Genomic DNA, 27,134 nt, shown 5'->3' on the forward strand with positions numbered 1-27,134 from the left:
GATAGATATCTTGCAGAGGATGGACTACACAAAGTCTTTCCAGCCCTATTTTCTGTTGCTTCCAAGGTTGACTCACAACTGATTCAGAGTGTTAACTCCCATTTGCTTTGCCATTTGTTCTGTGGTTTGTTACCCAGTATACAGTTAACCTGATGCAATGATTCCAGACTGCAGTCCAGTTACATGTGCTAACATATTCTCAGATGAAGTCTCAATGAAGCTTCATTTTGAAAGATTTCTGGATATTCTCCCTGGGGTTGCAGAATATATTTTGCTATATTTTGTTTCTCTTTATTTTTTTCATAGTAGGAAGAGTAGGGCTTTCTTCCTGCTCAAATCTTATTATATCTAGGTACGCTTTCCATTCTCAAGCCTCAGGCTCTGCTGTAAATTTAAAATAGTAATGAAGATAAAGGGATTATAGGATAGCTTACATTAGTATTACTTTATATACTTACAAGCTAGTAATAGCTTTATAAGAATTTATTTAATTCTGTCTTATTCTGTTTAGAGATGATGATAGAATTCTTATTGATCTTATTTTTTCTAACATAGAGTTTATTATTATGCTCAGAGCCATACAAGGCTTAGCCCCATACAGATGGTCCATACCTCTGAAAACTAACAGTCTTGTCTGAAGAAGGTGGGGATGGGGGAGGAAAAAACCAACAAAACAAACAGATCTTGGTTCACTCACAGCCTTTAGGACAAAAATCTCCTCTTTTTTATTCAAGTAGGTGCTGCTGTGGTGTCAGCTAGTGGTTAGTGGATAGAGCTGAGAAGTAGTAAGTTGGACAAACTAGACAAAAATAACACCAGCTAGAAGAGGTTGTGGTTGGTTTCATCTACTGCAGTAGTATTCAGCATTTCTATTTCTAAGACAGGGTTTAAGAACAGGCAGAGCAGGCAATTGCTCAGTTTGTCCCAATGGAGGAGCAAAGTACCAGTTTCCTTAAGACCACACACAACCTCGGTAAGCTTTTCTTGCTTTCTAGTTGCAGAGCCTAGCACTTGCTCGTGTCTGCTCTGATGCCACTGATGGAGCAGTTGGCATGTCATCCCTGATTACTCTGAGTTTGGCATTAGTTTGACACAAGACTTATTTTTGTGTGTGTGTGTGTGTGTGCGTGCGTGCATTAGTAGCTGTTAAGCATGGTTCATGATGTCTGCCTACAGAAAGCAGACCCATGTGGTGAGGCTCTTCCTGGGTCAGGTTGCGGTTCCCTGTGGGCTGCTCATAGTAGCTGCTCTACAGGAGCAATTATGTGCAACAAATAGCGTGAGGCTGCTGGGCTGGAATATCTAATGGATAAACTTCTCCAGCCAGCTGAGAACACTGCTCAGCTTAGCAAGAAAACAGGGGCCATCCTTTGCCGCTTGCAGCTTCACATCTGAAAAGTGATGGAGGTGAATGAATTACAGGAGGAAAGTGGTAGCTTGCTCCTTGGCTGCAAAGCCAAAAAAAACTTCAGAGAAGGGAGGGTTACAGCTTCCAAAGCCACTTTCTTCAGCCTAGTTAGTATCCTCAACCTAGTTTCTCACCACTACTTCTCTTTGGCAGTGAGAAGAGCTCCTCAGCCCGTCATATATGAGGTGCCTTGGGTTCAGGAGTCCAGGCAGAAAGAATTACGGGGTGAAAGCAGCTGCACCAGCAGAAAGAATGGCTTCCTGGGATAGAGATGTGTGAGTTGGTGAGGGTCCAGAAGCAATGCTGAGGGTGCCACAGCCAGAAGGACTGAACAACATCCTCACCGCTGGAGCTCTCCTCAAAACCACTCAGTCTAGTCCAAGCGTCATTCTCTGCAGCTCTCCCTGGCTACACCTTTGTTACCTTTCACCTTTATTTACTCTTTGTCATCTCTCTCCTCAAAATTTCCTCTGCTACTGCAGCCCCATTTTGCAGTTCACAAGTGCAAGGGGAAAACAAGTTATTCAATTTTGCCTACGCTTCCGTGTGTTATTGCATCAGAAGGACTTGATCTTTCCTAGGATATGCTTACAAAGTCAGCATAAGTAATAAATAAATAATTGCAGTTGCTTTGTTATCTTGAATGTATCACCCTGACTAGAACTCAAGGAGGCTACTTACTTCATCAGAACAGGTTACAGTCAGTCTCACCGAGTGGATGTTTTGAGGATCTCTGCTCAAACTTGCCATTATAGTTAGGTAACTTGTAACCTATTTTACAGCCAAAGTTGCCAGTTCTCTTTTTACTCAAGTAAGTGATAGAAATGCTTGGCCCAGCACAGTGTTTAGAAAAGTTTGAGTATGCCAAATGTATTACACCTGTTAAAGCTGTTCAACCTACTGCTTATGGTCTGGTAGTTTCAGTGGACTGAAAACAACTGCAGGCAAGGATCATTTGGGAAGGCATTGGCAAAATTTGATGGAAAGAGTAGGGCAAAATATGCGGTTGCCATCTGCACCTTCCCCAGACACATCTTTGGGGTAAGAAAGGTAGGGATGTAGTAGTGAGAGTAACAGCTCTGGCCAGAGGCTGCTGTCAGCTCCAGATCCACTTAAGGCTATTGCAAAGGCTGGGAAGAATAAGCATTAAACTGACATCTTGACTAGGGGCACCAGAATGTCTTGCTACAGCTTTGGTTAAAATTGACACTGTCCAGCATGTCACTTTTAATTTGACCTAGCTCATAATTGACAAGATCTGGTTTGATCAAATGATGAATTTTAGTTTCAGGAGGTTACAATGTATCTTCTTTGCTTGGGCTGCGTAAAGCTTCACTCTAGAAACAGTTGCATTGGAATCAGTGGGCACTTTTCAGATGAGGGGCTATTCGAAAAAGTGCATCTGGTCAAGGCAGTGGCTGTTTGGAGGTGTAGTAGTGTTATATATGCCCTGAAAATCAACAGCATCTGGCCAGCTTCTGCACCACTCCCTTTTGCCTACCATAGGCAGACCAGTCTGCTTCTTCCTATTTTTTACCAGGGTGCCCTGGGCTCGAACAGTGACATGCAGAGTTTGCAGGGCTGGAACTACATATTTTTCGTTTTACTTTAGGCAACAGGTGCCAAATATCTGCACTCAGTAGTCTGTGTGCCACATCTGTTTCTTTTCTTTATCTCCCTTATCATTTTTGTTCCTGCATTTACCAGTTTTACTTCCAGCTTAATGGTTTTATTAGGCAGCAGTGTCAGAAGGTGCTTGAGAGCATGTTAATAAACAATGCAAGCAAAACCTAGCTGAAAATTGCCCTTTGAATTGGCAGCATGAAGAGTGGAGATCTGGGTGGGTGTTAATGCCAATCCCTAATGCATCCTTAATGCTGCTTTCAGGGCTGTTGACAAAGGAAATAACTAGATGATCTTTTGAGGTCCTTTCCAATCCCCAGCATTCTGTGTGGTTCTGTGTAAATTCTTCTTTATAAAGGTCATATGTGATACCATGGTAGCACTGCAATAATTTTTAAATGAGTGATAATTAAGTAATGGTCTCTGCTCTCTTTATGTGGGTTCTTCTCAGTGTCTGGTGTTCCTTTTGCTCATTGAGCAGCACCACAAAATTCTGGGGCAGAACTTTGGGGCAAGTGAAGCCAAAAGGATCTGTGGGCCAGGAGCAATGTTATATAGGGGATCTTATAACTTGGGGACCTACAAGAGGTTGAGAGTGCTGGCAATACTTAGTGCTACAGACCACGGTGTGGGAGAGAATAATCCAAGGATGGCTTCTCCAACCTCCCCCCACCCTCCATGGAAAAAAAGATTGAATGTATTGTGTGTCTTTATATAAAACGTATTGGGATTCTGCAAGATTTGGGTGATTTTGCACACTGTTAACTTGCACAACTTGCTGCCTGGTAAAAAGAGGCAGAAAAATACAATAGAAAGAGTTAGAGGGAAGAGCCTTAAGAAAGGATCTTGAGGAACTAATGGCTAAAAAAAATTCTTAAGTGCATTTTCTGAAAGCTTAACAGGATTATAAGGATCTGGAAAATAACCTTTTTGCCTGTTTTAATGATTGTTGCTGTACTGGTCTGTGCAGTTTAGCCTATATTTTATGTCTTCTGCGGGGTGTTCCTACTTTTGTTTGAAGGAAGCATTACGGGTCAAGTGTCATACCTGATGTTATTGAGTCTGGTGTTTGCAAAATGCCTGAATGAAAGCTGATTTCCCTAAATGCTGAAGGAGGTGAGAAACAGCAAGCGGGCTTGTTCAAAGCGCACAGCTCCAGGAAGTTCTGTGGTGGAGAGACTATTTGCTTCCTTGCTGGACAAGCATCAAGGGTACCTACCTCTCTAGGCTTTCTGCCGTCAAGCGACTCAACCTGAAATCCAGTCCAGTGATTTATGTTTGTGATTGCAGAAGAAGCCCCCAGTCCTTGGGGCTGAAAGCCAAGTGGCGTGGCTACTGCTGTGAGCCACAGGCACTCCTGTGTGGCCACCTGTCACACAGGACAACCCATTTTATTGAACCTGCAGGAGTGAGCACTTGCGTGCCTCTGATCTCTAATGAGCCAGTGGAGGAGTGACTCGACCTGTACCCCTCTTTGTGTTAACCATTGGGGCATAACAGTGTGCTTGTATTGGGTCAGAATAGTTTTATTAAATTATCACTCACATGCCAAGGACTCTGTCCAAGGCTTGCTGGAACTACAGGTCTCTAAAGCTGGGGAAATCTCTGTGGTGGCAAAACTAGGTGAAAGAAAGCCCACATGTTCCTAACTGAGCGTGTTGCTTCACTTGTGGCTGCAGCTTGCTGCTCCCTCTACCTGTGCTTGTGGGCCTCGGAGGAGAGCCAGGTTAAAATTGTTCCCCATCCTTGAAGTAAAGGTATTTATTAACCTCGGTGAGCCTAGCAAACAGTTTTACAGTGCTGCCTTTCAAGTGTGCCACAACAACTGAGGAAGTGGCAAACTGAGACATATGTAGCCCACATGGCACTAAGTTAAACTGTTAGTACAACTGCAGCTGAGAAAATCAGCACACTGATGGGAGTTCTGGGGAATGAGACTACCATGGGATAATTCTCGTCCCCAGGCCAGTTTATTGTGAAGATAATTACCTTAAGAAAAATTACCTGAGATGAGACAGAAGCCTTAACTTTGTGAGAGCTGTTAATACCACTGCCAATAGGTGTTCTTTAGAAGCTGTGATTCTATCCAGAGATAGAGCCAGGCATATAACTGTGCTCTACATCCTTGCTTAAGCCCCATTGACATCCTGCTCCTGTCTAAGTGTTTTCCTGAGCTGAATCTTGCATTGTGGATAATTGCAAACACTCCTTTATGGCTTTTATTTTGATCCATGTTCTTTGGTGATATCTTTCTTTCCAAAGTGTATGATAAGAGCTTGTCAGGTAAAATTAATTTTTATTTTCAGGACATCATTAAGTCGTGCTTTTCCCATTGACACATTCAATGCAGGGTACTCTAAAGAGTTAAGAAGAGTAATTGTTGTTTCATCAGATTATGTATTAGTTCAACCAGGCTAATGCACTGTAATATCTAGACAAGCCCTATAATTGGAGATAGAATGAAACAAGCTTTTAGCTATTCATGTGCTCCAGCTCTCAGTTAATTTCACATCTAAGCCATTAAGAAAAACAAACAAACAACCCTCCCCAACAAATGAAAGCCAACCAATCAATAAAAAATGACCATTGTCCGTTAAAGACATTTTGAAAATCAGGTTGTTTACAGAGACAGGAATGTATTCTTCTTTTTCAAGAGCTTGGAACTAATTTTTTCTCGTTTTACAGAATGTATGCTGAGTCTGAAGAGTCAAAGTCATTGATACCACTTGCAGAACCACCTTTTAAATGCATGTGCAAATCACTCGAACAATAATCTGAACAACCTGTGTTCCAGTCTGTTCCATATCTACCCAACACAGAGGAGTGTGGGTACTTGAGTGTCAGTGCCTTCTGAGTCATGTGAGGAAGGAAAACAGAACTTCAAATACAATTATTTGTTGAGTTCTTCCTTGCCTTTCTGACCAGCACAGTTTAAATGCTCATATGACACAGAAAGAGAATGGAAAGGGTGGATCAAGACTCTGCCCACTTCAGAGCCCTCTCTAATTGTTTGGCCACTATCTGTGTATAAAAGGGAAGTGACATGCCAAAGATCCTGCTTTCCTTCTTCCCTTGGTGTTCTTTAGGATGATTCACACCATGTGAGCTTATATATATATAAAAGAAAACTAACTCTATCCCAGCCAAAACCAGCAGAAAAAACTGTGCCGTGTTTTTGCAACTGGTCATTCATGGCTTGTAAGAGAAAGTCTCTGCAGTTGATCATGCAGGGAAACTTTTAGCCTTCTTTGCTAATGGGATCTTTCTAGAAAAATATGAATGTGGATGAACAAGCTCGTGTGATGCAAGTAATCTGCTGACACTGATCTCTCATACTGGTTTTATGCATTAAAAGAAAATAAGCATGACATATTTACCTAGTTGTGAGGGGGATTAATTTCTGATGATCAGCTTATGTTCTGAGATACAGCAATTGGGTGTTTCTGGAACTTGTATAGATGTGTTAATCTAAATGTCCAATAAATTTTCATCTGCTAATTTTCTGGTTTTATACCTTGCATGGCTTACTTCACTTAACAGTGCTTCAAAATATGTTAACTACTTCTGGTATAAGCATCACTGTGTATATGTGTGCATACACAGTATGAATACTTAGCCAGCTATGTGATTCTGTCATTAAATGTCCCTGCAGATAAAATACTGCATTTGTCCATGTTAATTGATGCAGAATAGTTTTTAAATCGGTCTGACTTAATTATTTTTATACACTTTGTTTTTGTTTTCATGTTCTTCAGGCTTCAGATTTGATTATCACCCCAGCTACAACTTTCAAGGAAAAGCCAGACCCCAGTGGTTTGGTATTTGGAACTGTGTTCACTGATAATATGCTGACAGTTGAGTGGTCCCTGGCTTCTGGATGGGAGAAACCTTATATTAAGCCACTTGAGAACCTCTCATTGCATCCAGCGTCCTCAGCTCTGCATTATGCTTTAGAAGTGAGTACCAGATTGATTTGGAAACTGGCATTTTATTTCATTAGCTCTTGAAGCCATAGCTTTGTAATACAAGGATTATTGCTGTCTCAAGTTTGAGTTACATTTTGGTTTGTTAACTGATGTCCTTCCATAACAATTTCATTATTTAAAACAGGGTTATATTTATGTTGGTATAACTCAGAAGCAACTCTGGTCTATGGATTCCAGCTCACTTAACTTCCTAGCCTAGTAAAGGTGAACCCTTTCTTGTGTGATGACAAATTCATTTGACAAAGCTGTTTAGTTCACAGATGGTGGATCAGCCCAATTACTGTATCTGGTGTAACTTAATGAAGCACTGGATGAGACTATCAGAGATTTCAAGAATAATTTGGTCACTCAACATGCACATAATGAAAGTTATTCTGTGCTGTTTTAAAGGTTCATAGCTTGGATTGCAGGACAGGCTAAACAGAAGCTTGTTTGCAACTCTGAATAAGTCTGGAGAGCTCCGAACTAAATTGGACACATTTGGCATATCCAGATGTATTTAAGCAGAGAATATACAGCAAGGAACTTTGGAAAGTGAAACGTTAAGTTGGAAACCAGCGTGGTTAACAGTTTCCGTGCTTAGCTGCTTACTGTCTAAAGCTGCCTTTTGTGTCTCCAGAGCAGCTCTGGCTATACTCACGTCTGTGTGAGAGCTGTGGTAGAATGCATTTGCTGAAATGGAAGCCAGTTTCTTCTCCCACTTTTGGGTAGGTGGAAGTGTGTCTGCTGAAGTTAGTGGAGTTGCTTGTGCCTTTTTTTTGCCTTTTTTTTTACCTTTTTTTTTTTTTTTTTTAAACCACTATTGAAAGGGAAGAATCAAGCCTTTCTGTGCTTGTTGTCATTGAGCTCCTGCATTCACAGTTTTTTGTTGTTGCTGTTTTTTCCCTATCTAGTCACCAAGCCTCCAAAGGTCCTGTGTAAATACAGCAGGCCTCTGTGATTAAGGCTGCAGCTCTTGATTTGCCCAAGAATTAAGAAACCACGCTGGAGTCCCAAACCTATATTTCACTCCTAGTAGCATATAACTTTAATGCTTTGCCTCTGGCCCAATCTGAAGTCACTGCTAATATGAATATGCTCTTATTTTTTTCCATTTTTGTTTATTCTTTTACCCTTGTTGCATCACGTTTCCTCTAGCCAAGAGGACAGACAGAGGAGAATCTGGTGCCAATGCTGTGGCTCAATGAATACACAGTGGGTATAACAAAAATGATGAATTTGGCATTCCTTCCCCTTTCTCCTTGCCCTCCATGATGCAGTGTGATAGTCTGGATCTGCTGAACTCCAGATCCAGCTCCTGTGATGTACAGATGTTAGATAATGTTGTTTGCACACCACTGTAACAACCAACCATCAAGCAACCACAGCAGTTGCTTTTATTCAAGCTGAGCATTCCTGGAACACATCACTGTCTCCCTTTTTAATGAGTGAAAGGTTTTACTGAGCTGTGGAAGGTTAAAAGTATTTCTTTTTGGAGAAAAAGATTTAACAGCTTGAGAAGGCTTTGTGTTTCAGCAATGATGTGATTCTTCTCTTAAGCCATTGATCAAATCCTAGTAACATTCCTTCCTCTTCCCTCTCATTAAAAGTTCTGTGAATGTGCTTGGGAGAAGGGTGGGGGGACACAACTGTTCTGTGATAAGAAAGTAGCGTTACAGAAATGTGGTATTTAGTAACTCGCCCAATAAAAATCATATCAAAGTTATCAACCATATCAGCAGCTAAGCCAGGGGTGTCAAACTCATTTTAACCAGTGGCCACATCAGCCTCGCGATTTCCTTCCAATGGCTGAAGGTAATTTTAGGACTACTCCTACATTTATACAGTCCTAAAAAAATACATTCAGCCCTTTGAAGGCAACTGCGAGGTGGCTGTGGCCCCCAGTGAAAATGAGTTTGACACCCCTAAGCTATGCCATCCTTTATTAAAGATAGAATTTTTTCTTGTAGCTACAATACCTATCCTAGGAACAGTTTCTTTTTCAGAACTGCATACAAAGCTTTTAATAAAGTTGGCATTGCCATAGGAATAAGATAAATTTTGAAGGCAAAAAGTTCTGGGTTCTAATTCTGGTTCTGCTACATAATTGGCAAATAGCCTAAGGAAAATTGTCAGAATTCCTGCAACCCAGTTACAACCCAATTAAAATTTGTCATGTAGAAGGACCTAGCTCTGTCATGGGACTGCACAAAAGCTTTCTAAACATTGCATTTCACTGATCCTTATGGGAAAATTATATAAAATTTAATAATAATGAAATCATGAGTATTCTACTAATTACTTATCTGCAAATACAGGACTCTTTTTTTTCCATTTAAAAAACCCTATGTATGTAGATTTCCAACCACATAGAATGTATTTCCAGACTTTTTTTTTTTTTAATTGGAACAGTCAGGAAGAAAAGTTTGAGGAGACTGACAGGAGTGATGCAGTTAAATTCGTAGAACTTATACTGAAATTTAATGAACAAAGAAATGCTTTAGAGAAGAAATTCTAAAAATCTGAACTCTTACCTATAAGCATAAGTGATCCTTTAATCTAAATAATACCTGTATATATGTATATATTACTGTGAGCTTATACATGTGTTCTCTATCTATATCTGGAAATTATCAGCTTGTACCTGAAAATAACTATAGATATTTTGTGGGCACATGTTTTTGTTCTGTGGTTAGGAGATGCTGTAGAGTGTTCTGCTGAGAAAGGCACTGGTGGAATAAGGGTTTCTGGTATAGTAAATTGTTAGTACCGGTCATGCAGATTCTGCAGTTCAACAGGATAATTATGACTAATTTAAGTTTCCTATAAAGTATAGATTAACATTTTCATGCATTCTTCCTCTAGTGTAAAGCTGATGTATCTGCCTCTCGTGACAGCTAAACCCACTTCCACAGAGTAAGGGTATATGGGGGAAACAAGTGACCAGGATTTTGCTACAAATACAGCAAGAACTGCACCAGAGTTCCCTTAATTACGTTATTCTATGATTCCTGCCAAAATGTGTTTTGGATGGAGCACTAAAAATTATTAACATATATAATTAAATTCCGTAGATCTTTTCCATAAGGGAGAGTACTCTCGGCTCAGCCTTAGGTATCTGTAAGGATGTGTGGAAATAGTTAAGTCAAACACATGGTACAAATTTTGATTGTTGTAACCAAATTATAAAAAAAAGTGGTTATCAGTAAGTCCCTTGACAGAGAAAGATCTATATAAAACATAAGAAGGTCGTCTTTGTAATATAAATTTCATAATACTACCTCACAGGAACGTTGTAAGGATTAACTAGTTAGCATTTATGCTTTGAGTAGTGTGAGCAGGAAAGTGAAGTTGTTTTATTTCGCAAGAGTATGTTCTGCTTTTGCACGAATCGTCATGTGGTAACATGTCTCAGTTATTATTTGATTTCTTTTCCTTCCTTTTTGCCTTGGTAGTTGTTTGAAGGAATGAAGGCTTACCGAGGAGTAGATGGCAAAATCCGCCTCTTCCGGCCGTCTCTCAACATGGACAGGATGGTGCGATCAGCAAGACGAGCAGCTCTACCAGTATGTAGACAAGGCATCTTATTCTCCTTAAATTGGAGCGTATTTTCATTTTCAGAGTGCAAATCTCTGAAACTTTACAGAGGTGTAACATTTATCAAACACTCTTAGCTCTTGAACAGTTAAATTTTGTTAAGAGATCTTGTTCAGTGAACTGTTTGAAATGCATTTTTCGTTTAAATCACAACAGTGTTTTGCTTTCATTGTTGTCTCCCTACTGCCTCAGATGAACAGATTCTATTTCTGAGGGATAAGCGCTGTTCTGCAGGTATTTGTATGCAGACAGCTGATGAAATTTTTCTTGTACTGATGCTCTTCCTTCTTTCCACTTCAGTTAAGTTCTTCAGCCTCTGAGTGCCTTTATATTTGGTCATGCTAGCAACTTAATGATGCTTTTAGCAGGTGTGTATTGACCAGTGAATTTCCTCCCATGATTATTAGCTTTATTCTTACTATAAGAACTTCTCAGCTTTGTAGAACTGGGAGATTTGATGGGCCCCAATGCACGCTTCTACAGAAGAGGTGATGCTGTAGCGTGCAGCATGCTGAAGTGAAGGTGTTGGCTGCATAGTGAGTTCTCTCCACGTGCTTTAGATTCAAGAATGCTCAGTTGCTCCTTTTTACTGTCTCAGGAGGATACTTTATAGCAGCAGGAGGGCATTCAGGATAATGTATAAAAAGGCATAGTGACAAGGACCTTGCATTCTGTATGAAATTAACTCAAGGGAGACCGTGTAGTCCTATGAACCTCTGTGGACTGTCACTAACTTATGCTGATGAAGTGTTCCCCTTGGCATGTGCATCTGTAAAGACCACAGAGTGTTCAGGATATATTTTGCTTTTAGCATTTCTTCCTTTGCTTTTCCTTTGCAGTGTTTTGACCAGAATGAGCTGTTACAGTGCATCCGGAAGCTGGTAGAAGTGGAAAAGGAGTGGGTCCCATACTCAACCAGTGCCAGCCTATATATCCGTCCTACCTTAATTGGAACTGAGGTGTGAAACATTTTTTTTTTCTCCTTTTAACTTTTATGTATTTAAGAACGGTGCAAAAGCCTCCATTCATAAAGGGAAATATGCACCAGTCACTAGACAACAGTATCACAGTTCAGGGATAAATTGTTTTTGAGTTTTTACTTCTGAGTTAGTCGCTTGTACTCTCACAAATTTATGTTGACCACACCACCACCTAGTGGACACATTGATTCGGATCCCAGAAAGTTATCATATCGATTAACTATTCTGAGTGGTAACAGCAAAATTTAGATTAATTTTGATTTTGTACTAAAAGGATAGTTATTTATAACATGGTGATTTTGTGCCTTTAAAATACTAATAATACAAAGAGAATGTGAGGGAACAGAAATTTGCTTGTGTAGATTTTGTGATTTCATCAGACACCTCCATCTTGACCTTAGTGAGATTTTGGAAGACTCTACGTAGTAAATGAAAATGGCTCTTCTGAGAGAAACTTTTAGCAGAACTAAGAACAAGTTCTTGTATCAATTTAGTCTTGAACTCAGATAAATCTGACCTTATAAGAGGCTCCTTAGCAACTAGGTATTAGTGTGTAGTCTGTGAGTTTCATGTGAGTGTGAATAAATCCTCAAGTATTTATAAAGGGAATTAGAAACAGGGAGTTTATTTTAATTAAAACTTCAGGGGGGATTTTTTTAGCAGTGACAATAGAGAAAGCTGTAATGGTAGAGCACAGGACAAGGAAGCTAAAGAGTATGTAGTTCCCAACTAGGCAAGTTACTCTTCTGCAATATCCACATCTGTAAGTAGTTACCATACATGAGCATTATATATTTCACATGTGTCCTAGGAGTCTGCTAATTTAATGCTTGTAAACTAGTTGCAGATTTTCAGATGGAAGGTCCTCCACTCAGTGACTATGAAGTATTAATATTAAAAACGGATATTTTTTTTCCCTGTTTGTTTTCTGTGGTGATTATTGTTCTTAAGAAATTTTTTTGCTGTTGAACTTTGTTTCAGGCTAGCCAACATATCTGGCCTTTCCATTATATCATAGGTTGTCTCCAGGTAGCATGTCTTGCTAATCTTCCATAAATCTGCACAGTTAGACACAACAGTCAGAAAGCTCTTTTGAATGATCATGCAAGAATCAGGAAAAATATCAAGATCTCAGTTAGTTAATCTTTCTTTTGTTTGAAGTTTTGCTGAAGGAGTGGGATAGACAGAAATCAAAAGAACATTCTCAACACCTGAGGAAAGCTTATCTGAGTTTTCTAGTGGTTACATTATAACAGTATAGTATTCCCTCCCACCTCCCAATTTAGCTTCATGTGATTTGTACATGGTGTTTTGCTTAGACCTTTGGTCCGAAAGATTTAAGTTAAATAACTTTATTTTTCAATGGAGACCTAATCTTTGAAACCAAGGATGAGCCTGTTCTTTTTACAAGACTGGTTTCTCTGAGTGGAGCAAAACAGTAATACATTCAGTTGCATAGAGGGTCCCAGGAATTATGGGCAACCAGCAGTACCTAGCCCTGCTTGAACAGGGAGTTTGAACAAGGTGATACCCAGAGGTGCTTTCTAACCTCAGTCATTCTGTGCTTCTGTCAGTCCTGAGCTTTGCAAAGAATCATACAGTTAAGCAGAGTCTCCTACCACAGAACTCAGACTTCGACCAGTGCCAGACTATTCACCTTTAAGTATTGATGGTGATGATTTGAAGTGTGAGAGGCCATCTCTCAGGGAAGAGGGGTAGGAAAAAAACCTGATACATTCCAGGTTATCTCCTGTACTGCTGTGTGAACCATTTCCAGCCGGCAAATCATTTTAGCATGTCGCACAGTCATTCACTGAGCCAGTGCTCAACTCTACCACTGCCAATTCTAGGTGGCATTGGCTAATTCTCACCACTAATGCAGCTGACAGTGGTTCCTCCACTGTTGTTATTGCTAGTGGTGCCCCTTGCCAGTCCTCCCCCCAGGCGGCTTTAAAGGCTACTGCTGTGTTTAATTCATATAATTATGTAGTATCTTGTTAAGCTATTTCTCAGTTCTCAAAAGCTTGAAACTATTTGAGAAGATTAGAATAATATATAGATAAGTCAAAGAGCTGTGAGTGAATGGTGACGGTAAGAAAAATTGGGGTTGTTACATTGCTTGGATGTGGAGGAAGTTATATAAATATTTTAATTGAAGCGTTTTGCATTGTCCTGGGAAAAGCACTCATGCTGCAGGTCCTCTGAAAGCAGTGTTTCAGAAGCTAATTGTGCAGCATCTCATGTTTGGAGTAAAGTACACCAGTAACTTTTGATTCATTTACATTCCTTATTTTCAGCCTTCCCTTGGAGTGAAGAAGCCGACTAAAGCCCTACTGTATGTCATACTGAGTCCTGTGGGTCCCTACTTTGCAAGTGGAAGCTTTAATCCAATATCCTTATGGGCAGATCCAAAATATGTAAGAGCGTGGAAAGGAGGAACAGGGGACTGCAAAATGGGAGGGTAAGAAAACATAATTTTGCATCTTCTACATAGCTCACAAAGGTGATTTTTTTTTTTTTTTGTGAAGTATCTAATTCAGCAGAAAAAGAGGTATTAAATGTAGCAGTTAAACAATATACTCTAACAAAGATTTCAAAATTGTACTTTCTAAATATTGTTTATACGATTCAGTTGCATATTTTTAAAGATATTACAGCCAAATGGACTATTTGCAAAGACACTGTTGCAGCATCCTGAGCTGAGGAACTGGACCTGGAAGGTATTCATGTAATACTTTGGCTGTTCCCCTTGCAGAAGTTGACAATAAATATATCACTTCTGCGATGCAACATTCAGTAAAGCAGCCTGCTGCCAACTGGGCAGTGAGCAGCATTGACTGCTGACCTCCTTCCTTGGCAGACTGTCCGGACAAGCCATCTGCAGTGAGCTGGGGAAGTATGGGTGTTTAAGGGAAAGCATGAGACGATTATCTGCATTGGCTTGACCATAGTCTGGCTGTTTTCTGCTGAAATAGGCCAAAGCACCAGTTAGGCAGAAACATAATTTTTGATGTTCAAGGACTTGACTTGTAGACTGAAGCTGCTTAGGACTTGACTGGAGCAAGCGTCTTGGGTGTGGCTAAATAAATTACTCCATGATACATCCTTGCTCTTTGATGTAAGCAAAACTTCTTTTCTCTACCTGGGAGTTTCTTTTCTAGGCAGGAAGTTAGTAGCTGTCAAGTGCTGCTCAACTGAGCTAGTAGAATAATCAAAGAGCAAGAAAACAGCTTTCCTTCATTCAGTCTGGTGTTCTGAGACCTTTACTCTTTGTGATTTTTTTGCTTAGTTTTAGAAGTGTATTAATTGTTTCCTGGGCATCCTTCATACATCAGCTGTGAAAAAGGAATAGTCTGGAGTCACTACTGAGTTGATTTGTGCCCAGAGGTGAGAACTTAACTCCAGTGTGGCCAGCACTTTGGAGCTGCTGACTTTGGGTCATGGTGGTTGTCGAACATCAGAAGTGAAAGGGTTTTCACACCCCTTTAAGGCAGCTGCATATTAAACAAATATGATTAAGTCAGGTTGATTATTTAGGCAGCATTTTAGGAAAACAGTTGACCCTCAAGGACAGGGAATTCATCAAGGCCCATCTGAAGGTACTAATTCTGTGAATGTATTTTACTAAAAAAGAAATAACTTGCCTCTGGTGGCTTTTGTGTTCCCAGAGTTCATCTGACATATATGAGATGAGGTAGATGAATTTGTTTTGCTTTTTCTAAACCATGAGCTGGATGGGAATTATTGTTGCTCTCTCTCCAGGATGACAACTGGCAAATAAATATAAATGCTTTCCTAAGATGTCTAATTGCAATTATTAGAATGTCCAGAAAATGGAACAAGAGGTATTTTTAAGACAATTTGGACAGATATGTTTGAGCTGTTGATGCTCTTCAGCCCTTCGAAGTTTTTTGTGTGGTAGATAAATACTAGTAGAGTACTTCCAATTAAAATATTTCAGGGACAAGCAGTGACTGTGCAGAGCACTTGCTCATAAGGTAGGTATGCATACAGCCTTCAATAGAAATGAGAAAATACCCAACCAAACACTCGTAACAGTTTGTTCTTTCTTTTTGTTTCTGAAAGGAATTACGGTGCTTCTGTTTATGCCCAGCAAGAAGCCATGGAGTTAGGCTGCCAGCAGGTTTTGTGGCTCTATGGTGAAGATCACCAAATAACTGAAGTTGGAACAATGAATCTGTTTCTCTACTGGATAAATGAAAATGGAGGTATAGTAACACAAAACATGAAAAGTTTAACAGAGTGGACAGTTGGAACTGTAATCCACAAAATAATTATCGGAGTGCAGATCATAAACTTTTTAATTACAATGATTCAACAGAAGAAATGTATATTCTCTTCTGAAAACTGAGAGGAGAATGTTACCTATAATATCGTGAAAGAGGAGATTCTGATGCAGCTTTTAGTACTGCCTACTGGTAACACACTAAACTGTTAGGCCAGTCCAGGTGCTCAAAGGGTACAGTCTTGCTGTGTACAAGGTCACACTGCAGGCTTGCTGTCAACTCTAGCAGCATGCGTGATCTTGAAGGAGGTGTTGGGTCAGAAACAATGCAGACATACCAAAGAGCCTTATGGATGTATAACTCTTCAAACTCTGTGGCTTTGCATCCCATCATCACTTTCTGGGAAGTCAAATGTTCCTGAAGCATAGCCAAAAGTATTTCAGCATCTAACTGATGAAGAACTTGCCACTGTCTGTGGAGAATTTGAAGTTCTCTCCAGTGGAGGCAGAGAGAGAGAAACATATCAGTCAGCATTCCATATGGCTAATGCTCAAATATACCATCGTGCTTGAAACCACTTTTATGTCCTTATACCTGTGGTCATCTCTGAACAATGTACATGCTGATTAGAAAACTAGTTAATGAGCAGCCAACAATTTAGGCATTTCAAAACCACTCATTAATTAGGCATGTCAGTGTTCAGTGCTTAGGAAATAATAGCTGCACCTGAGAACTGGTTTGGAAGACTACACGACTTTGAGTCCTTAAAGGACTGAGCCAATGTGTAGCCACATGAATAAAAGGACATGTACCGACTTCCATGAGTGCTGGCCCTCCATGAAAATTAAGTGTTATTGAGTTTTTGCATGCCAGCAGATGCACGGTACGGCCTGATTTTGTCATAGTGCCATGGGTACCCTTGAAAATTTCCATTTTTCTGACAGTTCTCAGCAATAGTACAGAGGCAGCATTCTGTGGGGACAGCAGCGTGCTTTGGATAGTGCAGGGTAATGGGAATCCAGCTACCTGACTCCCATCTCTGGTTTCATTACTTCCACAAAATCTTTGTCACTTTTGTAAGAAGCAGGATGATACTCCTTCAGTGTTGAATGAGTCTCTGAAGTCTTGTGAATGAAACTATAAATATGAGAAATGTTGTTGTTGTTATAGCAGCAGTAGATCTGTCAGTGTAGCTAGATGGCCAAATTCACGCCTTGTGTAACTTCACTGGAGAGGCACAAAAATAGATTTTGACTTGTTCTGCCCAGGGAAAGGACACTGAAGGGGGGACGTAATTACAATTCAATGTTCTCATTGTACTTAAACCAGGAATATCCTGGAATTATCCAGCTGCAGCACCGTACTGTTCCAAAGATCTGCCAATCACTGTGTTACCCGTGCATACTGAATAGTACTATTGTGAGGTGGTCGTAGCAAACAACTTGTAATTCATGCCACCCAAGCTAGCTGTATACTGGCGAACCTGCCATTTCACACAACATAGTCATTAGCATCATTGGAGCACTTTGCTGTCTCCTGGTGTGTTGATTAATACTTCATTTATATTTCTGGTTGAGAATCACTCTTGCTGCCAATGTGTGTTGTAGCATACCTGCCTATGGCTTTGCATGGTGATTTAACAAGTGGTTTCCATTATGTTCTGTCACTTCACAAAGGATACTTACTTAGACTGTTGTTTTGTTATGCAAATCCTGCAGCTGAGAGAGGAATCTGACATAAAAATGGTGAGGCAGAAATTGCAGATCGTCATCAAAAGGAAAATGCCCTTCTTTGTGTGTTCAGAGATCACTACAAAGTAATCTGAACTACTCTTTTTGAACTACTCTTCTTGGTGTATAACAAATCAAAGACCCAGCTCAGTAAAGCCTAGACTAAAGGACATCTATGCTTCCAATGAAAGCAGGCTTTTCTTGAAAGCCTTTGCTATGTATTTTCAGATACAGCATTGTGACTAAACGTGGTGTGTTGTTTTGGGCAGCAAGAGGAGCCTGGAAAAATGTTTTCTTTGTAACACTGAGGAGGGAGTAGGGGAGCAAACTACTAAATTTCTGGTAAGATAACCTGACATGCTCTGTGCTACTCTTGTGTGTCTGCTGCTTCTCTGGCTGAGCCTTAGACTATGACTCAATATGGATCCCTGCTGTTGCATAAATACAGGAGTGTGATCAAATTGAACATCAAATGCTGTCTACAGTTTATGTTCACAAAGTGAAAATTTTCATCACCCTACAGTCCCTTTTACCTGGGTCTTCAGAGCACTTAACAATCCCAAGAAGCTGTTAATGCTGAAACTGATTTCTTTTAATATTGTTTGTTCTTCTGCCTAGAATATGGGCTTGACTTTGTGGAAAACCTTAACATTTGAACATGTGTCCAACCTGAAGGTTGCTAACTATTAAATCTGTGTGCACTTTCAAAAATTCTCTTTCTTCAGAATGACTTGGAACCATATGGGCTCTTCTAACTTCAATGTTGAGGCACTGTGAATAGCATTCAGGCTTTACTTAATATTTTTGTGTTGTTATTAAAATGGGGATTAATAGTGCCCACTTCAAAATGGCTTACATGAACCAAAATGTAAATATTTTGAAAGATTCTCTGGAACAGGTAAAATATCAGGCAAATTCTTGTAGTGTTCTGTAGGTGGCAGGTTATTTGTGCTGCAGAAGTATCTTGTACAAGTCAGCTACTAACCAAATCAGGATCATACCCTCTACTCTATTAGAAAGCCACAGCAATTTCATGAAGAGGAGGGCAACAGTTAAATGAGATGACAGACAAAGGAAAGGAGGGAAAAGTAATTGAGGAAAGTAAATTGACAGAGAGGTGAAGACAGAGTGATTGCATGAGAGGTGAGTCAGAGAAAAACCTGGGGGAGATAAGGAGAAACAAACAGCTCCAGAGCAAACTGGGAGAGGAGGTCAGTTGTTAATAACAAGTGAAATGAAGGTTTCCTGGGTTCTCCTTAACCCTGAAGTTCACTTGATATCTGTTATCATTTTGATAAAAGATATTTTTGTGAATTTCTCAGTGTTGCAGAGTGACTAGTACTGAAGGCATCCCATGTTTGGAATTTTATCTGCTATACATTCATTGATACGGTTGTGTAAAAAGCTGTGTAATATGTAAGACCTCATTTTGAAAATCCCTTTGAATGCTCTGGTGGAGTTCAGTTGTTACAGGATGCCCATACCACGCCTGTTGTAATGAGGCACTGGACTAGTCATGCTACTACTGTAACAGTAGTCAACTGATGAGAAGCCTTGACATTTTCCTTAAAATGCATTTCTCCTCCTTTTTGCTACATTTTGAGGCTTCTAGCCCATCAGAATAGTTCAGAAGGCACATGGAGTTTGTGGGCTCACAGTCTGGTTTTTTTGGAGATAGACAAACTGATGTCATATGGAGCCTAATTTGGCATCAATTTGCAGAGAGCATGAGCTTTTTTGTGTGCCATGTGGTATAGCAGCACCATTTCTGCTGTATACCAGGAGCACAGATGTTCCTTGGGTGGCCCCAGGCTGGTAGGCATCATATATACACTTGACAAAATTCTAGAGAGCAGGTTGTTTGAAACATTTTGAGACTCCCATGTCCTGTCTGTTCAGTGCTGTTTCGCATCTGGTTTGGCACCTTTTCAAACTGGCTCACATCAATTAATACATGTTGTTGAGCTTAAACAGATCTTTGCCAAGATCTGTGGCAAAATCACCAAATAAAGAACTTTATCTGGTGTGTAGTCACAGTCTTTGGTATTAAAGTCCTGTCATGGATGCACCCCAAAAGTCAATTTAGGAAGGCAGTAAGCTCCAAACAGACTTTATTCTAACCAGAACTCTTTATCAGAAAACCAGCTACAAACGGGGTTTATCCAGAATTTTTCAACACTCAGACAACTTTATAAAACCCACGTTCAGATACTGGTTAGGAGTTCAGTTACTACACAGCCAACTCAAACACAAGGGGATCAGATCCAAAAACTCTAGAATGATGATTCAAAGTGCATCTCCCCACTCTTACGAAGTGAGGACTCTTAGGGGTACCCAGATTGTTTACCAGGTCAGCAATGTGTCTCAGTCCTCAAGGAATGTTCCTCAGATGGCCAGTCTAAAGAGGAGACTCTTTAACTGCAGAACCACTGCTCCAAGGAAGACCAGCTCAATGAGGGTCTCTGGCGGACTCCAGTTACACCCCAGTTAAAACTGAGCTGTGGTCATTTATGGTGGTTGTCCAGAAACTTCTCTCAACGAAGGTGTTTTGCTTGTCAGAGGCCCTGTCTGTTGGCCAAGGGGTGTGTGCATGACCATAGCGGTCCATCAGCCTAGAAGTTTCTGTTGCTTTTGTAGTGGGAGAAGTGCATCTGCCACAGGTCCACATTCATTGAAGTTTTCTGTTAGAGAAAGGGGAACGCTTGTATATGACTGTGTCACAAACACAGAACATCAGGTTTTCAGTGTTCAGACGCAGGTGAGCCCTGTAGCTCATAGAAAGCTTTAAAATCTTAATCTTTTGATAGTTGTGCCAGAATTAAGATGAGACAGGCATCACAATTAGGAGCGATGCTAGACAGACTCCAAAAAAAGGAAAGATACTATTCCTGACTGTATAAGAAAGAAGAGACCGCTGCTGTACTTAGGAGTCAGAATAGGTAGGAGTAGTTACATTTGTACAGTCCTAAAATTACTTTCGGCCTTTTGAAGGTAACCATGAGGCTGATGTGAGCCTTGGTGGACATGAGTTTGACACCCCTGGGTTACAGAATGGCACTATTTGTTAGTCAAACCTGAGCAGAATATATAGCCTGTTATCGAGCAATTTTTTATACATTTTGGCATGGCAGTTTACATCTATTACCTATGTGTATATGGATCCTCATAAAAGGAACATGGAAGCATAGGTAGGAAAAACTTCTAGTCCAAATGAGTAATTCCAGGGGTGGCTGCATTAGAAAATAACAGACATTTCCTGAGAGAACAGACAGTGAGTAGCAGCTTCAGGGAAGAATTCCACATATTTATCCTCCGTTTCCTGTATCCTACCGCAGCTCCCAAAGCTCTCTCTTCCAGAGTGGGAGGGAGCCTCTGTGACCCTCAGCCTGGAGCTGTGTGTGTGCTGGCTGGCAGGCAGCACCTGTGCACAGAATTATAGAATGGTTCTGGTTGGATTAGACCCTCAAGATCATCAAGTCCAGCCATAATCTGACTCTAGCACTAAACCGTGTCCCTGAGAACCTTGTCTGTTCACCTTTTAAACACCCCCAGGGATGGTGCCTCCAGCACTTCCCTGGGCAGCCTGTCATCTAGCTGACTCTTGAAAATGGAGTATTAAGCAGCTGAGTTCATCCTGCTCTCTCAGTCCACAGGTGAATACCATGTTTCTCTCTTCTACAGAGCTGCAAGTTTTCACAGGGCGTATAGAAATATCTTTTAAGACAGCTTCTCCTTTGAGGTGGGTTCAAACAGGCCTGGATTCAGTGATCTTATGTGGGTAGGGAGAAGAGCGCATAATAAAAACATGAAGATACATATCTTGTTCTTTTATGTGACTAAAGTAAAAATGAATCAAAAACCTTAATGGTTTGTGGATTTGATGAGCAGGATACTAGCCTTATAAGATCAAGAAGATAATGGATTCTCTATGGGAAGAGAAAATGTTTAGAAAAAAAAAATGAAGTATATTACTGAAAGACTGTGGATATCTTCACTTCTCAGTGCAAATTTGAAGCTGTCTTAAAATAGCCTGTCTGTCTGAAAGAGTAAATGCTCAGTGTTCTCTGATGATAGAAAACATTGAGTATGCTATGTGATGGTTCAAAATGAAAGTGATGATTTCAAATGAAAAATGTCACCTCTGATTTGCTGAAAAGGTCAAATGGACTAACAAAGACTACATACAAACTTCTGTGCTGTAATTTAAGTATCTACTAGGTATGGATTACCATTTATCTACCATTTCATTAGTTATGTTAGATGAACGTTTATGTAATGTTCTTTTTCAAAAACAAACAAGAAAAACTAGCTAATAAACCAAACTAGTTGAACAATTTGAATTGTTGGTGCTTTTGGAATTTTCTTAGGACTACTCTTTTGGTGTAAAGAGAAATTTAGGGGCAAAAAAGGTTTCCTAGACTAAGACAAAAGATTATTCAGGAAGTTTCCTCTCAAGACATATTCGTCAAGGTTTCTACTACTTGGCTTGTTCAGTAAATGAGCCTCAAAATTTCTGGTACATGTTTCATATTAATGTTAGAAAGTAGGTATGCTGGATCCCATATTTCTAAATTAAGTAAAGCAATTCAGGGAAAGTCATCATCTGCTGTGGGATTGTTAGGCATGGCTTTGCCTTGTGCCTCTCTATTCTGAATGTGAAGACTGAGCCATTCATTGGTTCCCAATAGTTTTACACTAAATCCATAATACACTGCGGAATAAAACCTACTACCAGGCTTTAGCCATGTATTTATCAATGTATTAAATGTGTTTCTTCTCCACCCACTGAAGTGTACTCAAAAGTTTCCAAATACTCAACAACAACTTACTGGAAGTGAATTTGTGTAGCTTGTGTTCTTATAAAACTCTGGTATATGTTGCATCTTACTGGGTGGGGAACGTTTCTGATATTATTCAACTTCTTTTTAATTTTCAAGTTTGGTGTAATATTGATGTAATATTTTTTTCTTTGTTTTTCAACCAAGGTATCTGTTTCTTTTGTGTTTGACAGAAAATGAACTGGCAACCCCACCTTTAGATGGCATCATCCTTCCAGGAGTGACAAGACAAAGCATTTTGGATCTGGCACGCAACTGGGTGAGTGTTTCGACCTTGGCAGTAATGCGTTCCACTATTATGTTACAACATGGACAAAAGTAAACATTCATGGTGCTCAGTATCTTTAAGTTCAACTGATCTGTTCAAATCCCTTAACGTAAATGGGAACTAAGGGTATGCTAATTCATAGATTCTCAGCAACATCAGCAGAATACCCATACCTGTCACACAGAACAACACCAAGCTTGTTAGAATAGCTCTGTGTAGTATTTATCATTAAAATTCTCATTAAATCTACTAGTACCAGCAACTTAAAGCAAGGAAACAATTACTGTGCATGACCACAGCCTTACTTCAGTTATCAGCACACTATTTCTCCACTTAGTTCTCATGTTTGCACCATATTTCTAGTAACTAGCATGCAGCCTAAAATCCAACCACCGTCTTGAAGTCATCTATCTGATTCCAGATTCCAGATTGGTAGTGTGGCCATCCAAGTACTTTCCTCTTGAAACACAGCAAACTGTTCCCTCTGCCTGTATGGCATTGAAAGGTTTTATTGCAGCTTGGATGAGAATACTATACAGCCAAAGGTACATCAAGCCCAGTGTCCTGGTTTTGGTCAGGCTGATTTTTAGGGAGTAGTAACAAGAATAACACAGGTGTGCCTGATACTTTCCCCCCTGGTATTAACTCAGCTTCTAGCCACATGTAGCTGAAAGATTTCCTGAAATACAGTTCACAGTTATATCACTTAAATCAAACTGTCAGTGAAGAGAGCTAGGTATGTACTTCACGGCATGTGTGTGTCACTTGTTGACCTGCACTGGGCTCTTACACATGTTTATTGGTATTGGTATTGGTATTCCCTAGTGTAGATAAGCACACACGCTTCTCAGTCCCATCTCCTTTATAAGTGAGATACTCCACTTGATAGGGCTTGTTTGTGAGATACCAGGCTTTCATCTCAGTCCTCTTGAATAATTAGGTGTCTTCAACTCTCACAAAGGTAGTTCTCTTGTTCTTGATTTCCATTCCCTAACCTATCTGAAACTCTGCTTACATGGTGTCCCTGCTGCTCACTCTCCAAGTACTGTCCTGTCCAGCACTAATCATGTTTTCTGCTGTCTTAAGCATCTCTGTTTCGTGTTAAAAACTTGCTTATAAAACAAGAGCTAAGCTTTAGTTTGGTCTGTCAGAACAATTAAGTCCACATAAATCCATGAAATGAAAATTTCAAAGTTTGATGTTTATTTTTGTTCTCTAAACACGTTCCCTCAATCAGCTGCTATGCATTCTTCAAAACTTGTAGAAGGTAAAACACTTCCTATGTTAAGACTGTCAAATATGAATTAATTTGCTCATATCTGTAGTATGTTATTTTTTCTATGTAATGGCTGTATGCAGGCTACAGTGTGAAATTCCTCCAGGGCTTAAATAAATGTATCACATATAGTTGGCATTGCAGGTGGAATTAATAGACTGTATTTTGCTTAGGAATTGTCTGTGAATGGGATGCAAATATCTTTTGACATAATTGAGTAACTTTTGTACAAACTTTAACATGTGAGAGACCATGAGTAGTTAGATCCCGTGTCACGTAACCTGTGGCAAATTCTGCTGTGTTATTCCCTAGTGCATAATGTTGATGTTCTGTACCAAATCAGAGGGAAATGGCACTTAGTCATCAGCATTGTATCTGGCAAACCACTGGCTTCCTAGATGGTCATTGTTTTGATTAGATTCTATCTTGTGTGATGCTGAGAAATTTGAAAAGGTCACAAGATCAGAGCCAAAACTTGTCTGGTTGCCAGTAGGCTATTAGTTCTGTTAGAGAGGTTTGACATGGAAAACAAAAATACAAACAATTTGTAACAGTTTTTATGGTTGATTCTTCTTGTGCAGAAAGAATTTAAAGTGTCTGAGCGATACATTACCATGAGTGACCTGACAGCTGCCTTGGAAAAGAACAGAGTAAAGGAGATGTTTGGTGCTGGAACAGCTTGTATTGTATGTCCTGTCTCTAAAATTTTATATAAGGGCAAGGTAAGAAAATGTGTCTCTCTCTTCTGGCCTCTCCCCACCCTGTTCCTAGAATTTTGTCATGATTAATTGCACCTGAAGCAAAAAACAAGTGAGAGTCTCCTGGAAAGATAAACAGTGTGAGTAAGTTGTTTCTCAAGTGAGTTACTAGTATATTGTCAGAAGAGAACTTGACCTCTGCTTTTCTGGGATTTTTTATAGTTAAAATAATAAAATCTCAGTTCCTGGGAAAAGGAAAAAAAAAGTTCTGAGCCTGTTTGAAGATACAGAAAAATACATTCTCCCACCTAGGAAAAGTGAAGAGGGGAAAGACTTTTGCAGGAAACCACATTTCCGAGCCACTGCATTTTTTTCCTTCTTGAGTTCATCTCTTCTTCACCTGCCATTGCAAGGAACCAGCACTGATGGCAGAGCTCTTTCAGGAGGGTGCACAGCTGCTTCTACCTACTATACACCATATGGGAGGTTTCTCCTGCACAGGTGGAATTCCACAGGCCTTCACCCTGTTAAGCTGACCTGATTATGTGTAGCCAGTACAAAGTTAGTTCAGAAGGCTGAGTTATTGCAGCTGCATACATGGATGTGCTTTGTTCTATTAAATATGACAAGTACAGCAAATATCTGTAAGGTGACATTCCTTGAATTAATAAGGTGAAATAAATGTATTTATATTATCAGATGCTAAGATAATATGAGACATATCAAGGTGCTAGGTACCTTAAATACAGCTGTTGTTTTTCTACACAATATACTTTGAACTGAAATGCTGTATATAATGTTACTATTCTTGCCTGTACAATATACTCTACATATTGTACAGGTGTTTTGGAAGGCTTAGATTAGCCTTTGTTTAAAAATAGCGTAACAGTTCAACTGATCTAACTTTTCACTGGCTCAGCATGCCTTCCTATTAAAAAATCATTATGACAATCCTTGTCTAGTTGTAAGGAGGGCTAGAAAGCTTGGTAAATATTTATTAAAGTTCTTGGTGACCCTAACATATTCATATGGTATATAAAGCTATTATTGCATATGATTCTCTCTTTCTCTCTCCGTTCCCTGCCCTGTATTTATTCGATGTCAGCATTTGCACATTCCAACTATGGAGAATGGACCTCAGTTAGCAACTCGTTTCCTGAATAAACTGAGTGACATCCAGGTAAAGTGCATGTTCTTCTTCAACCAGATAAAATAGTAAAAGGTGAAAATTTGAAAACATCAGAAAATAATCCTTTTAATAGTGGTCCTGTGAGCACTGTGGTTTGTCTCTTGTTTTATTTTGTTTTGTTTTGTGTTTTTTTTTTTTTCTCCTCCCGTGAAAAACTATGACATGGATGGACAACTGTATTTTTTCCCTTTTCATCTTGGAAGCTGGATGAGAGTTGTAAGATACTACTGTTATCAGTGAAATCCAGTACTGTTGTTATAGGTTCCCTTTTAAGGGGAAAAAAGAGATAAAGCATCTTATTACCGATGATCACAAATGAATATAGGTTGATGAATGAAGTGATGGGTGAAGTAGTAAGCACTCACTGTGCACAGCCATCTGACTCAACATTTCTGTTTCTCAACATCTTTCCAATCACAAGGTCACTGCTTTATCTTAAAATAGTTCCTTCCTCTGTGTTTTGATAAATATCCAAGTTTATTTGGAATCCGTACTTGTCCTCCCTGTCTGGGCATAGAACTCAATACCATTTCAGTTAAAGTCAATTATCAGAACATGATGGCCCTTCTTATTTTTGTTGCCTGTTTTCTTTAGTTAGCATAGTTTATGGTGTGGAGGATTTGGGGATAGGAGGAGGTTTTGGCAAGTTATTAATACAAGCCCCTTTATTTAAGATCTGGTAGCAGTATTGTAATGATTTCTTGAAATCAAGTCTGATGGCTACTGTTCTACATTCTTAGCTTTTGGGTCAACAGGTTCTTAGATTTGCTACTAAAATTTTTATCTTCCTGCAAGTAAGTGCTGAACTAAGAATCTTCTTGAAAGATTGTGAGATGTACTGTACAACATAGCTACTCTATGAATCCCATAAAGTAATCAGAACTTTTTAAGAAAGAGTCTTAAAGTTTATTTGTGTTTCTATTTTACAGGCACTTTACTAGTGTATAGAAATAATCTGACACAGGGTTCTTCTGCTGAGTCCCCAGACAAAAACTACTCATCAATTGCAATCTGCTGTTCTCTGTCAACCAACCTAAAATCTCACGATAAGCAGGTTCATTTGTGTAGTGTTATTTATTCAGCCTTTTATGCTATTGTGGGTTTTTTTTTTTCCTTGCCTTCCTTCCTTCCCTTCAGGTAGGTTGAAGCCTTGCCCTTAGACAAGGGCAAGTCAGGCCATCTCATATCAGTTCAGTGGTTTTTCTGTATTCTTGTTCTTTACATATTTTTTCGCCTTTCATGGCTGCTGGTCTCCAGCATAACTAGTTTTTTTTTCTTCCCCGCCTCCCATCCCTCACTAAGACTTGTAGCTCAG

The 27,134-nt window shown here is 39.7% G+C and overlaps 1 protein-coding gene across 7 annotated transcripts in view; it reads left to right on the forward strand.

Moving 5' to 3' along the window:
- BCAT1 (branched chain amino acid transaminase 1) overlaps positions 1-27,134 on the forward strand; it is a 71,578-nt gene that overhangs the window by 32,995 nt on the left and 11,449 nt on the right. For all 7 annotated transcript variants that reach the window (XM_065846620.2, XM_065846640.2, XM_071815686.1 and 4 more), the window contains 8 exons: positions 6,787-6,987; positions 10,452-10,562; positions 11,433-11,552; positions 13,871-14,034; positions 15,660-15,802; positions 22,562-22,647; positions 24,514-24,654; positions 25,736-25,810. In XM_065846620.2, coding sequence (XP_065702692.1) covers positions 6,787-6,987; positions 10,452-10,562; positions 11,433-11,552; positions 13,871-14,034; positions 15,660-15,802; positions 22,562-22,647; positions 24,514-24,654; positions 25,736-25,810 — 1,041 coding nt within the window. The remainder of the gene's footprint in view (positions 1-6,786; positions 6,988-10,451; positions 10,563-11,432; positions 11,553-13,870; positions 14,035-15,659; positions 15,803-22,561; positions 22,648-24,513; positions 24,655-25,735; positions 25,811-27,134) is intronic.

Source organism: Patagioenas fasciata, chromosome 1 (assembly GCF_037038585.1).
Source record: "Patagioenas fasciata isolate bPatFas1 chromosome 1, bPatFas1.hap1, whole genome shotgun sequence".
Lineage (NCBI taxonomy): Eukaryota > Metazoa > Chordata > Aves > Columbiformes > Columbidae > Patagioenas > Patagioenas fasciata.